Source organism: Struthio camelus, chromosome 19 (assembly GCF_040807025.1).
Source record: "Struthio camelus isolate bStrCam1 chromosome 19, bStrCam1.hap1, whole genome shotgun sequence".
NCBI classification, from domain to species: domain Eukaryota; kingdom Metazoa; phylum Chordata; class Aves; order Struthioniformes; family Struthionidae; genus Struthio; species Struthio camelus.
This window is the reverse complement of record NC_090960.1, coordinates 7,696,276-7,709,194: the sequence shown is the minus strand read 5'-3', so window position 1 is coordinate 7,709,194 and position 12,919 is coordinate 7,696,276. Positions and strand designations below refer to the sequence as shown.

The 12,919-nt window shown below is 65.0% G+C and overlaps 1 protein-coding gene across 5 annotated transcripts; it reads left to right on the top strand.

Moving 5' to 3' along the window:
* The first annotated feature begins 907 nt into the window (after positions 1-907).
* EPN3 (epsin 3) lies at positions 908-11,305 on the top strand. 5 transcript variants are annotated; one of them, XM_068913712.1, is made up of 10 exons: positions 909-1,014; positions 3,615-4,270; positions 4,982-5,100; positions 6,772-6,855; positions 7,197-7,304; positions 7,469-7,553; positions 7,820-8,140; positions 9,072-9,182; positions 9,630-9,851; positions 10,015-11,305. In XM_068913712.1, the coding sequence occupies exons 2-10, from the start codon at positions 3,700-3,702 to the stop codon at positions 10,338-10,340; spliced, it is 1,947 nt and encodes a 648-aa protein (XP_068769813.1). In that variant the 5' UTR covers positions 909-1,014; positions 3,615-3,699; the 3' UTR covers positions 10,341-11,305. The 5 variants fall into 5 exon arrangements, with proteins under 5 accessions (XP_068769817.1, XP_068769818.1, XP_068769813.1 ...); XM_068913714.1 differs by lacking the exon at positions 909-1,014 and adding an exon at positions 2,822-3,368; XM_068913716.1 differs by lacking the exon at positions 9,072-9,182 and having other exon boundaries at positions 908-1,014.
* Positions 11,306-12,919: the final 1,614 nt, after the last annotated feature.

The window sequence follows — 12,919 nt, the reverse complement described above, 5'->3', positions numbered from 1 at the left end:
GAGTGGGACTAGATGTATGTTCTCCGGCCTGCTTGCGGTGGCCAGAGCCTCTTCTGAAAGTCACGCTCATGAGATCCGCAAAGCCCCTAGAGGCTCGCAGCTTCCCCGCTGCCTTGTCTGTGCTACCTAAGGCAGGACCTTCAGCTCCAGGGCTCCTGGCAAGACGAATCTCTGCGCCTTGCGTGGTGGGAGCATCAGCAGAAATGCATGATCCCCTTCCAGAACGGCTCAGCACACAGGAGCTGGTTTCCATTATGGAAAATGTCAGTGATATTAAAAAGAATAGATATATATATATATATATCTATAAAACTTGAAAGCCTGTCACTAATTAAAATGGAAGGCAGAGGCTGGGAGAGAGGGGGTGGCACTGAAATGAGTGAGAGACATGACTTATTTTGTAATGTCATCTGATGCCTCCCTCTCTCCCAGAGCCAGGCTGTAGGAGCCGTTCAGAGCAGGGGAAGGATCTGCTCCAAATTTAGAGCCTGCAAAAATTTTAATGAACCCAAATTGCAACGGTGGCTTTGGGTACTAGAGAGGGAGCTGCATTACTGGGGGAGGCGGGGGCGGGGTAGGGGTCAGCATCATCCGGAGCAGCTTCTATGGCTGGGGATGGTTGATTTCAGCCTAAAAATAATGGGAGAAGCAGGGAGGAGGGGGGAAAAAAAAAAAAAAGCGGCTGGCTGGGTGCCAGCAAGGGGCAGTGACTGAGCGTTTATAGCATCTCCCGCCTCCCGCCTGCGGCGGGGCAGGGGCTCGGCGCCGCATCCCCCGCTGCCCGGGGCCGCAGCGGGGCCGGGGCAGCCCGGCGGCGGCGGCGGCCGTGCGGGCGGCGCTCGGGCTCCCGCGGCCCCGAAGGGGTTAAGGCAGGCAAGCTCCGGCCCGCCGCCGCCGAGACCTGCCCAGCCAGACCAGCAACTCCGGCGGCGGCGGCGAGCAGCAGGCAGCGGGCGGTGCGGAGCGGAGCGGCGCGGCGGCCCCTGCCCCGCTGCGCTCCCCCGGCGGCCGCAGGTAAGCGGGGCTGCGGCTCCCCCCTGCTGGGGACGAGGAGGAGGAGGAGGGGGAGGAAGATTCTGGACACTGCAGCATCTCGGGCCGCAGCTGGGCTCGGGGCTCCCGCTGCCGCGGGGATGCGGGAAGGGCCGCCGAGCCGCCCGGCTCCCCCCGGCCCCCCCCGGCCGCCGGCAGCCCGTGCGCCGCCGCGGCCCCGGCCCCCCCCCCCCCGGCGCCCCCGAGCCGCCGGCCCCCCCCGGCCCGGCCCTGCGCCCTGGCACGGGGTGACTCCCGGGCGGCTTTTCCCTGCCTCTCCCTCCATTTCGTGCGCTGCGCCGCGCCGCGCCGCTCCTCCCAGCCCTGCACCTGATTAAAGATTAAGCAAGTCTTTTATTTATTTAGTTATTTATTTATTTATTCCCTCCCTGCTATATTCCCCCTGCCCTTCTTTATCCTTCTGTTCTTTCTCTTTCATTTTTCCTTCTTCTCTTCTCCCAGTCCCCCTCTCAGGACCACCCCATCCTCTGCGGCTCCCCCTTCCCTGTTGTCTCCTGCCTCCCTCTCGCCCGCTGTGCCCGCAGCCCCCGCTGCCGGGACCCCGGGCGATGGGGACCGGTCCTTGGACCCGTGCGTCCTTCTCCCACCTGGCAGCCTCTCGCTCAAGGTCACTGCAGTAATTCCATATGAGCTGCCTGGTGCTGCCGCCTTATCTAACCGCACGGCTTCTGTTTCACGCCCTTTATATTCCAGGGGATACTGCGTTCGATCAAAACCCGCGGCTTTTAACGCTGCTGGCGGCGCTCCAGCCAGGGCCGCGCTCCCTCCTTGGCGCTCAGCCCCGGCCCCTTCGCCTCCTCCCCATCTCTTCCCGTGCAGGCTTCCCAGGAAGTCTCATGGCAGGTGAAGTCCAGCACGGAGCAGGTCTCCGGCTGGGACAAGCAGCGCCAGAGCCTGGCGCGCTGGGCCTGGGCTTCCTCCCGCCAGGAGACCTGTTGCGAGGTGGGAGAGAGCGTCCTGCCCGAGATGCTCATCGCCCCGAGCTCCCGCCTCGGCAGCACCCCCGGAAAGCGCGACTTTATCGCCCGCCGGGTCGCTGGTGGAGAGCAGAGCGCGGAGCCGAGTCCCGGAGGACTTTGCCACCTCGCTGCCCTTGGGTCTCGCTGGCGCCGAAGGCGTTTCCTCGCCCCGGGCCGCCGCACGGCCAGCTCTCCCGGCGGGCTCCAAAGGCCGCGCTGGCCGGCCGCGTTGCGAAAGGGAATCGATACGGGGAAGGTGGCGAAGGAAGCTTCGCCAGCGCGGCGGTGCCAGGCCGCTGCCTGACTCACGCGCCGGCAGGGCGAGACCTGGCCGACGGGGCTGCCCGGCCGGAGCAGGAGGTGCCCTGCCGGGAGCGGCGAGGCCGGACCGGTCGCACGGGTTGCGCGGGAGCCGCGCGTGGCTCGTGGGCACGTCAGCGCGGCCCTGCTCCTGGCCCGGCTCCGGCAGGGAGGTAAGAGGTGTCCTGAGCTTGGGAGGGCTCTGCGGCAATCGCTCTCCGCACGCGCTGCTGCGCAGGCGAGATAAGTCCTCTGCCCGCACGCGTTATCTCGGACAGGGAGGAAACTGCCCGAGAGTTTTGTTGCCGATGCAAAGGCAGCTCGGGAGCAGGGCCGTTCCCTGCGGCGCGGCCGAGCCGAGCTGCGGCGCCGGGCAGGCCCGGGCTCAGGGCGCCAAGCTGGAGGCTTTCATACCCCTCTGCTCACAGGAGGCCACGTTTCAGCAGCTGCTGCCCTTGCCGGGAGCTGGGCGCGGAGCAGGCTCGGGTGGGATTCGGGGTGCAGGGCTTTTAGGCGCGTTTCCCCCGCTCTGATTTGCTGAGCTGCTCTTTGGAGCTGGGGGACGGCTTCCAGATTTGGCGGCGCTGTATGACAGCAGCAGCACGCGTCTCTGTACGCGCGGCCTGTCGAGGAGGCAGAATTACCAAGTTTGCTTGGGGGGGAAAAAAAAAAAACCCAACTCTCGGATGGGTAAGTCATAGCAGGCTCTGAGTCACGCCGGGGTTTTATGTTTGAGCTGCAGGATCCTCAGCAGCACTGACAGGTCTCGGAGCTGCGGCAGGGCCGTGCGTGGCTGTCGCTAGCCCTTCCGGGGGTGCAGCGCAGAGCAGAGGGCCCCCGGCCCGCTCCGCGCCGACGGGAGGGCTGAGGGCGGACCAGAGACGAGCTTTGCCAGGGCGGTGATGCTGAGAAAGCCTAAATCTGGAGGAAGGAGCTGCCGTTCCCAGGTGGTTACTTTTAGAAGCAGAAATGCAAGGAAACATCTCATCCAAATGTTGCTGCTGAATCCAAGGCCAAATCTCTTGACAGCTCTGGCATGCTAAATATCACTTTTCTGTAAGATTTTATTTTTTTCTCCTTGAGCCTCCTCCCCGCGGAGCACGCGCGCCCCGCGTGCCTTTGGGCGAGCGTTAGCAGCACGGCGGGGCTGTGTCGCCAGCCTGCAGGCTCCATCTAATGCCCTGCTGCTGCACGCTTCTGCCTTGGAAGCTGTCCCCGGTGCGAGCAGAGGGTGTTGGGGACAGGTCTTTGGTGGCTGGGGACGGCGCTGAGGTCTCTGTCTCCTGCTTCCCCCCGCTGCAGGCGCCGGTGAGGCCGTGGCCGTGAGCGATCCTCCCTTCGCTGCCCTCCCTCCCCGCGGCCGGTGGGCTCGCGGCTCCGCGCAGCCATGACGACCTCCGCCTTGCGCCGGCAGGTGAAAAACATCGTGCACAACTACTCGGAGGCGGAGATCAAGGTGCGGGAGGCCACCTCCAACGACCCATGGGGGCCTCCCAGCTCCCTGATGTCGGAGATCGCGGACCTCACCTTCAACACGGTGGCCTTCGCCGAGGTCATGGGCATGATCTGGCGGCGGCTGAACGACAGCGGCAAGAACTGGCGCCACGTCTACAAAGCCCTCACGCTCCTGGACTACCTCATCAAAACTGGTTCGGAGAAGGTGACCCACCAGTGCCGGGAGAACCTCTACACCATCCAGACCCTGAAGGACTTCCAGTACGTGGACCGGGACGGCAAGGACCAAGGCATCAACATCCGGGAGAAGGTGAAGCAGGTCATGGCGCTGCTCAAGGACGAGGAGAGGCTGAAGCAGGAGCGGGCGCACGCGCTGCAGACCAAGGAGCGCATGGCCCTCGAAGGCATGGGCAGCGGCAGCCACCAGCTCGCCTACGGCCGGCGCGCCTCGCCGTACGGCGACGACTACGGGCGGGCGCGGGGCTCGCCGTCCTCCTTTAACTGTGAGTACCGCGGGGATGGGAGACGTGGGGCCGCCGGGTGTTGGGGAGCCCGAGCGGAGGCTCGCGAGCCGGCTGGCTCGCTAGCTGTGCTCGTGGCCTGCAGGAGGCCTGCGTCGCCTTTTGGTTTAGCGCCTTTTGATCAGGGAATTTCTCTGGCCAGCTGCCGGTGGCCTTCGCGGCGAGCCGGGCTGGCAAAGGGGGTCTTTCCAGTACAAAAGCAAGGATGGGAGCGGGTACGGCACCCACGCAGTGCCCACTGCTCCCTTCAGCCTTTTCAGGGGGTGCCCAGCCTCCTTCGCCACGTCAGCCATACCGAACTCGGCGGCACCATCTGCCTCTGCCGCCAGCACGGATTTGGCTGGGTGAACGGCAGACCCCACACGTGGTCACCACTGGTGGTGCCTGCGCTTCCAGCTGGAGCCTGGCACAGGGGTGCTGGCGGGGCCCTGGCGCCCCGAGAGCCAACCGGCGGGGCAGCGGCCACCGGCAGTCCGAAACCCAGGAGCTCGTTCATAATACTGTGCTCTAAGCCTGGGATATTTTCCTTGGAAAAACCAAGCTCTGGAGCTTTCTGGGCAGGAGGTGGCAGTCCTGGGGAACGGGGACGTGGGGGGACCGCTGGAAAGGCAGATGGAGCTGATGTGCTCCTCGAAACAACCCATCCCGGATGCTGCTCCTTCAGCCTTCAGCTTTTCCTCTTTTCTCTCCCAGCCTCGTCCTCGTCCCCACGGTTCGCTTCCGACCTGGAGCAAGCGAGACCCCAGACCACGGGCGAGGAGGAGCTGCAGCTGCAGCTGGCCCTGGCCATGAGCCGCGAGGAGGCCGAGAAGGTAGCGTGGGCTCACCTGGGGCCGGGGCGGCGGGGTGGCCGGGGATCTGCCCCGCTCTGAGCGCCCGCGGCACCTTGGTCCGTCTCTTGGCCGTGCCGGGCGGCCGCAGTGAGTCAGCCTGTTTGGAGGAGGATTTATCGGGCTGCCCGAGTCCCGTGCATGCACCTGCGACCTTGCCAGGCTGCTCGCGCTGTGCCCTGCATCCGAAATCACAAGGAGGCACAGGCTGACTGTGCTCCCTGACTTCCTACTGGCGGGGACAACGGCAGGGCTGGGATCAATCCAGGCACGCAGAAAGCTTCAAGATCCCAAGGTGCATCCAGAAAATCCCCCCAACCCTGGCTGCCCACTTCCATCGAGGCTTTCCAGTGCAAGCTCCCCCGTTTCCGTTGCCGCCCCGAGCAGGTTTCGGGAGGCGATACCTCGCGCAGCTCCTGTTCCCACGGAGGGCGCGAGGGCCAGCGGGGTGCCCGGGGCGAGGGGCTGCGTGCTGGCACGGGGGCTCGTTGGGGCTGCGTGCTGCTGGCCGCGCTCCGACTGCAGCTGGTCGTTTAAAACTAGGCTATAAGGAGCACTGGAAAATACTGTAGAAAGCAGCTCGCCTTGGCCAGGAGCTGAGCAGAGATGAAGCTGGACAAAACTAATTGATTTTTGTTTCCAGTATGGTCATTAAGGCAGCAAACGAGCTGCAGACCCTGGGCCAAGAGTACCTTCCCCTGGGCCTGTCCCCGCTCTGCTCTCTGTTGGCTATGTCCCCTTTTCCAGTGGGGACGGCTTATTTACATGAAGGCTGAGATTACCGCCGGCTGGCACGGCCAGTCCGGAGCGCGCGGATACGCGTGCCGGGCAGGAGAAAGTCAGAGAGAGACGTGGTCACCGGAAGGGCTGCGTGGCCGGGCGTCCCGCTGCGGCGCGGGCGGCGTCCTTGGGGCTGGCACCAAGCCCCGGCAGCACCGCGTGCTGCGTTGTGCTGGTAGGGGAGGCTGCTTCGGAGATGATGTTTACCCCTGCCCACCTTCCCCTTCCGAAAGGCTCGTTTGGAGAGTTAAGAGACTATATCTCCCTATTTTTTTTGTCCTGGAAATTGAGTATTTATAGCTTCCACACGCTGCCTCAGGACCTGACCGTTTCTATCCTGGAGGAGGTGGGAGATGGAAAAACGCACATGGTGGGATTTGAGGCTTGTTGCAGTTTCACAGCCTCCTCTCCAGCATGGGGTGGAGGAGCAGGCTGAAGGGAAGAGGGGGGCACCTAATCGATCCGCTTTCTTCTGCTGACTGCCCAAGGTCCCCCTGCATCTGTGGAGAGTTGCAGTGCCCCCAAAATCCTCCTCAGGGAGATGCTGGCTGCCTAATTTAGGGTCATCTCACCCTAGATGAACAGACCAAAGAAATCGGTGGGTAAGGGAAGGAGCTGGATTGCAAAGTGTAAGGAAGCTAGATCGAGAGATGGTCCAAGAGCGCAGGGGCGACGGGTGATGACGCAGGCAGAAGCGCCCGCCTGGGAGTCAGGGCAGCAGAAGCCAAGTGGGAGCTGGCTGCATAACCGGAGACGTGCTGCGCAGGAAGGCAAGGGGCCCCAGGAAAGCTGGCTGCGAGGATGGGGATCTTTGTTAGCAGCCCCGCAAGCTAAGGTCAAGCTGAAATTTCACCCAATTTCCTCTGTTGGCAGAAGCCACTTCCTCCAATTTCCAGTACAGACGAAGAAAGGCAATTGCAGCTAGCGCTCGCGCTGAGCAAAGAGGAGCATGAGAAGGTACCTGTGCCCTGCAGCCCCAGGCGCTCCTCTCTCCTTGCACTTGGGCTTCTCTCTGGGGCTCTGCAGGACGAAACGCCGCGTAGCTCTGCCTGGCTCGGCGGCCTGGTGGCCGGCCCTGCCGCCGCTGCCGGGAGCGCTCCGGCGCCCGCTTTGCTTCCGCTGCTCTGGGGCTAATCGCTGAGCGCTCTCGCGGTGGGCTCGTCCCCAGAGGAGCCATCTGCTCAGACGCTGGGACTTTCGGGGACGCGGTGGCAGCTCCTGTGCTGGGTCTGTCTCCAGGAGAAGGTGCCCACTGCGGTGTCGCTGGCACTCACCGGCACCGTCCCTTGTCCCTGCAGGAGGTGAGGGCTTGGCAGGGGGAGAACTCCCTGCTGCAGAGAGCCTTGGAGGAGACCGCCCCGGGCAGGGAGGAAGAGGAAGAAGAAGATAAAATGAAGAAAAGCCAGGTAAAGCCACTGGGGGCTCAGCTGGCCGCAGGGGGACAGGACATCCCTCCTGTGGTCACTGTCCCACATCAGCCTTGGGCTCCAGAGCGGTCCCACAGCTCCAGGCTGGGCTTGCAGGTCTTCCCCAGCCTTCTCTCATATCTTTATTCCCTTTCTCTTTGCAGTCCTCTATTCTGGAGCTGGCAGATATATTTGGACCGGCACCAGTCCCTCCCAGCCACACGTCTGCCGACCCATGGGATATGCCAGGTGGGGGCAACTCCTGGGCTGCCAGAGCTTGGGTCAGTGGCAGATGCCTCTGTCCCTGCCCAGTTGCTGGCAGCTCAGCAGTAAGGACCTCCCGCTTTGCCTCTCTCCACTGCCCCGATCCTTCCTCCGCGTTGAACGCCGGGCTGGTGCCGCTGGAAGCAGCCCCGCGCTGCGGGACGCTGCTCCGCCGGCCGCGTCCCCGCCGCTCGGCGTCCCTCCGCACCCTGCGACGCTCCCCTCTGCCACGGCTTCCCTTCTTCTTTCAGATCTGAAACCCAAAGCGGAGCCAGCAGCCTCCGCCTGGGCCGGCGCTGCCGACCCCTGGGTCCCGCTCCCTGCCACGGCCGGGGACCCCCTCTCCCAGGCGACAGCGTCATCCCACCAAACCTCTGCCGGGCCCTGGGATTTCCCCCCTGGTGCCTCCTCCTCCTCCTCTTCCTCTGATCCTTGGGGAAAGACACCCTTGTCTTCTAGCTTCTCTTCTGCGGACCCCTGGGTAAAGGCATCCCCACCTGCTCAGGTGGCTTCTGGTGCTACGTCGGCTGCCGACCCTTGGGCCACTGTCACTGAGCAACCTCCTAACCCGGGTAAGAGAGGCTTGATGGGTGCTTCTGGTTTGCTTGGGACCGCTCATGGCTTTGACCATTGCTCCCCTTCCCTGGGCTCCCGCAGCAGCACGTCCCTCCCTTGTGTTTCCCCCATGGCCTGCTTCGCAGACCCCCCGCCCCGCTCTCCTATCCTGCAGCAGGACCTTTCTGCTGGCTCCTTGGCACGCTGAAGACTTCAGGGTGCCTTTAGGCTTTATCTCTGCACAAAAGAGCCAAGCTGCTTTAATTAACCTGGCATAGTTAACTGAGCGCTCCCAGGGGAGCAGAACCAACATCCCCACCACTGACACCGCAGAGCAGCCCTGCTTGCTTTTCTCCACCCAAAACAGCGCCTGGAGAGCCTCATTGTACTGGGAGATAGCTGCCAATTGCAGATGCCGCGTTGCAGATGAGGAACTGGTCGTAGGAGAAACACGTATTACCGAGCTCGAAGCTGCTCTCAGTTCCTCCTCAGCGTTTCCTCCAACCTTGTGCAGCTCCCGTTTGCACAGCCCCAAACGCACAGGACAGTTGCCCTGGGTTTTGGTCGTCAGGATGAGAGCAGAACCTGGTCCCGGGCTATAAGGACTGGTTCCCTGCTCAGCGGGGTGCTTGTTAAAGCCTTCGCCTTGCACGGTGTCCAGCCTGGTGGAGCTGTCCCTGCTGTGGCTGGGAAGGGGCCTGGCTGCCGCAGAGGGCCAGCAGGAGGGCGGTGGGGGGACGGGCGCTGCGGGGGCCTGGCTTGGTCAGCAGGTCTGAGACCAGGCTCCTGGTGGGGCTCGTCTCAGCCTCCCCGCGCTGGTGTGTCCCCCAACTCCACGTCCTCCTTTCCGCCTCTGCTTCCTACCCGCCGCCGCTCCCCTGCCTGCCGTCTCCCCCTTCTCGCCCTCCCTGCTTCCTCCCCTCCTTGAGTCTCTTCTCTTCCTCCCAGCTTCGGGGGGGGATGCTTTCGACCTGTTTGCAAAGCCGCCGGAGCCAGCTGAGCAGCCAGAGCAGGAGCATTCGCAGCCGCCCTCTTCGGCCAAGTCCAACAGCCCCGTTGGTAAGAGGCGGATGAGCCAGGCAACGGGGCAAGGGCCGATTTGGGCAGGAGGGGGACCTTGAGCTGTCCCTGGCCGTCGCGGGGGCGGCTGCTCCGTGGCTAGCCCTGAGCCTGGGTCGCTTTGCAGCGCCTTCGCCTGCGCGAGCGCGGCTGTTGGCGGGCACGGCAGAGGCTGGTCCCCGCGTGCGACCGCGCGTGCCGCGGCCTCCTGGTAGCCCCGCAGCCGAGGGGGCAGCGCTGGTACCTGCGGGGGCCTCGGAGGCCTGCGGCTGGTGGCCGTGTCCCTACCCCCCCCCCCCCGCTGCCACCTCCCCGCGGAGGGAAAGCGGCTCGGCGAGGGGACGGAGGCAGGCGCGGGGCGAGGCAGCCGGGTCGGCAGGCTGCGGCCGTCGGCGCCGCGCGCACCCCGGCCCACCGGTCAGGCGGCTCCTCTCTCCTCCGCCCCAGAGCTGGACCCCTTCGGCGACCTGTTTCCCAGCGCCAAGCAGAACGGGGCGAAGAGCTTCGACCTGGCCAACCTGGCAGACGCCCTGGCCGAATCCTGCAAGGAGAGGAAGGACTGTAAAACCCCCGAGGCTTTTCTCGGCCCCGCTGCCTCCTCCCTCGTCAACCTGGACTCCCTGGTTGCTGCCCCGCAGGCGTCCAAGACGCGCAACCCTTTTCTCTCGGGTAGGTGCCGGCGGCTCGGGGACGGCCCGGGAGGCCGGGGCCGCGCTGCCGATGCCCGCCGCGGCGTGCGGCGCCGGGCTGGATGGGCGTTTTGGGGGAAGGAAGGGGGCCCCCGGGGGATGGGGGAAGCTGCCCTGACGCCCGGCCGTCCTGTCCGCGGCAGGTCTCAGCACGCCGTCCCCCACCAACCCGTTCAGCGTCGCCGAGCAGCCCAAGCCCACGCTCAACCAGATGCGGACCAGCTCGCCCGTGCCCGGCCTGGCCGCCGGCGTCCCCGTCAACTCCATGACGTACAGCGCGTCGCTCCCCATGCCGCTGAGCAGCGTGCCCCCGGCCGCGGCCCTCCCCGCCTCCGCCAGCGCCTTCCCGCAGGCCGGAGCCGGGCCCTTTCCCGAACTCCCCAGCAACTTGCCGCAGCCTTTGTTGCCGCTGAGCGGCCCCAGCCCGCCGCCGCCGCCCTCGCAAGGGGGGCTAAACCCTTTCCTCTGAAGTCTCCGGACCTGTGGCACGTGTAGTCTCTCTCGCCCCTTCCCCGGCTGTTCCAGACACCCCGGCGTCTCCTCGCGCAAAGGCCCCTCGGGGCAACCGGTTGGCGAGCTGCGACGGAGGAGGCCTCGTTTGCAAAGTCCTATGCCAGCAGCTGCCCAGGTGGCGGGCAGAGTCAGCATGAACGCCCTCGCTTGCAGCGCTAGAGAAGAGCCCGTGCCCGCGTGGTGGGTAAAGGACGGCTAGACGCGGCGGCGGCGGTCGGTCGCAGGAGCCCCCTCGGCCGGCCCGAAGGCTCTCGAGAGATGCCTCGTCTCCGTAGAGCTCCCGGCGGCGAGAAGGGGGCACCCGGCTGCCGCCCTTGCTGCCGCCCAGCTTGCATGGAGCCAGCTTGGTCGGCTGGCTGGCGCGCGCGGGACGTCCCCGGAGCCGGGGCGGGGGGGACGGACAGAGCTTTTTCCCCCCTTCTGCTTCCTTTTCCTTGGAAATCCTCTTCCGCCTCCGAGTTGCCGCTGCCTCTCTGCCCCGCGCGCCTGGTCCCCCCCCCCGGCTGGTACGCCCGCTCCCCGGACGCTGCTCTGCTTGGGCAGCTCCCCAGCCCCTTTCTTGCCGTCACCCGTGTCGTCCTCCAGCCAGGGACCGCCCTGACCCTCTGTGTCCCCCCCAACCCTGTGCTCGCTGGCCTTCGCGCCCGTCCTTACCACCCAACCCCTTGGGGACGAAGCCGCGTTGGCAGGATGTTCCTGCAGCCAGCCGCCGGGTGGCCGGCGTGCCCGGCGCCCCGGGGTGCCGCGCCGGCGGGGGGGACGGCGTGGCGCGGCGCAGGCGGTAGTGCTTCAGCGCGCACGCTCGTTAGCACTTCTCCAAAGCGGCGGCGGCCCCAGCTCGGCGGCGACACGGACTGTGGGGCTGCACCAGACGTTAGGAAATCACGAACTGACCGTAAAACAATAAAATATTCGAGCGGGCCTCGGTGTGGAGCTTCCTTATAGCGCCGGGCCACGGCCCCCCCCCGGCTCCCGCTGCCTTCGGCCCGCTCGGAGGCGGCGCCGGCCGTTCCCGCCGCGCAGGGCGAGCGCCCGGGCCGTCGCGCCGGGGGCCGGGGCCGAGCAGGGAGAATCGCATCGGTAAAGCGTGGCGAGGGAGCGCCGCCGCCCCCCCAGGAGGGTGGTTGTCCCCGCGTGGGTGTCCTTGTCCCCCACGTAGGGGTCCTCCTCCTCACGCAGGTGTCTTCATCTCCACGCAGGTGTCCTTGTCCCCCATGTAGGGGTCCTCCTCCTCACGCAGGTGTCTTCATCTCCACGCAGGTGTCCTTGTGCCCCATGTAGGGGTCTTCATCTCCACGCAGGTGTCCTTGTCCCCCACATAGGTGTCCTCCTCCTCACGCAGGTGTCTTCATCTCCACGCAGGTGTCCTTGTCCCCCACATAGGGTTCCTCATCCTCACGCAGGTGTCTTCATCTCCACGCAGGTGTCCTCGTCCCTGTGTAGGTGTCTTCATCTCCATGCAAGTGTCCTTGTCCCCCACGTAGGTGTCCTCCTCCTCACGCAGGTGTCTTCATCTCCACGCAGGTGTCCTCGTCCCTGTGTAGGTGTCTTCATCTCCACGCAGGTGTCCTTGTCCCCCACATAGGGGTCCTCCTCCTCACGCAGGTGTCTTCATCTCCACGCAGGTGTCCTCGTCCCTGTGTAGGTGTCTTCATCTCCACGCAGGTGTCCTTGTCCCCCACGTAGGTGTCCTCCTCCTCACGCAGGTGTCTTCATCTCCACGCAGGTGTCCTTGTGCCCCATGTAGGGGTCTTCATCTCCACGCAGGTGTCCTTGTCCCCCACATAGGTGTCCTCCTCCTCACGCAGGTGTCTTCATCTCCACGCAGGTGTCGTTGTGCCCCACATAGGTGTCTTCATCTCCACGCAGGTGTCCTTGTCCCCCACATAGGTGTCCTCCTCCTCACGCAGGTGTCTTCATCTCCACGCAGGTGTCCTTGTGCCCCATGTAGGGGTCTTCATCTCCACGCAGGTGTCCTTGTCCCCCACATAGGTGTCCTCCTCCTCACGCAGGTGTCTTCATCTCCACGCAGGTGTCCTTGTCCCCCACGTAGGGGTCCTCCTCCTCACGCAGGTGTCTTCATCTCCACGCAGGTGTCCTCGTCCCTGTGTAGGTGTCTTCATCTCCACGCAGGTGTCTTTGTCCCCCACATAGGTGTCTTCATCTCCGTGCAGGTGTCCTTGTGCCTCATGTAGGTGTCCTCATCTCCATGCTGGTGTCCTCGTACCCACGCACACGTCCTCCTCCTTGCACAGGTTTCCTCGTCCCACACAGGTGTCCCCATCTGCACGCAGGTGTCCTTGTCCTGCATAGGTGTCCTCACTTCCATGCTGGTGTCCTTGTACCCATGCGTGTGTCCTTGTCCCTGCACAGGTGTCCTCATCCCCACACAGGTGTCCTTGTCCCCACGCAGGTGTTCTTGTGCCCGCACGGGTGTCCTGCGCAGCTGCGAGAGGGGCAAGGGGAGGCTGGCGAGCCGGTGGGGCAGAGGTGCGGGGGGGGGGGAGCGGGCTGTGTGGGAAGGGCCCACGGCTA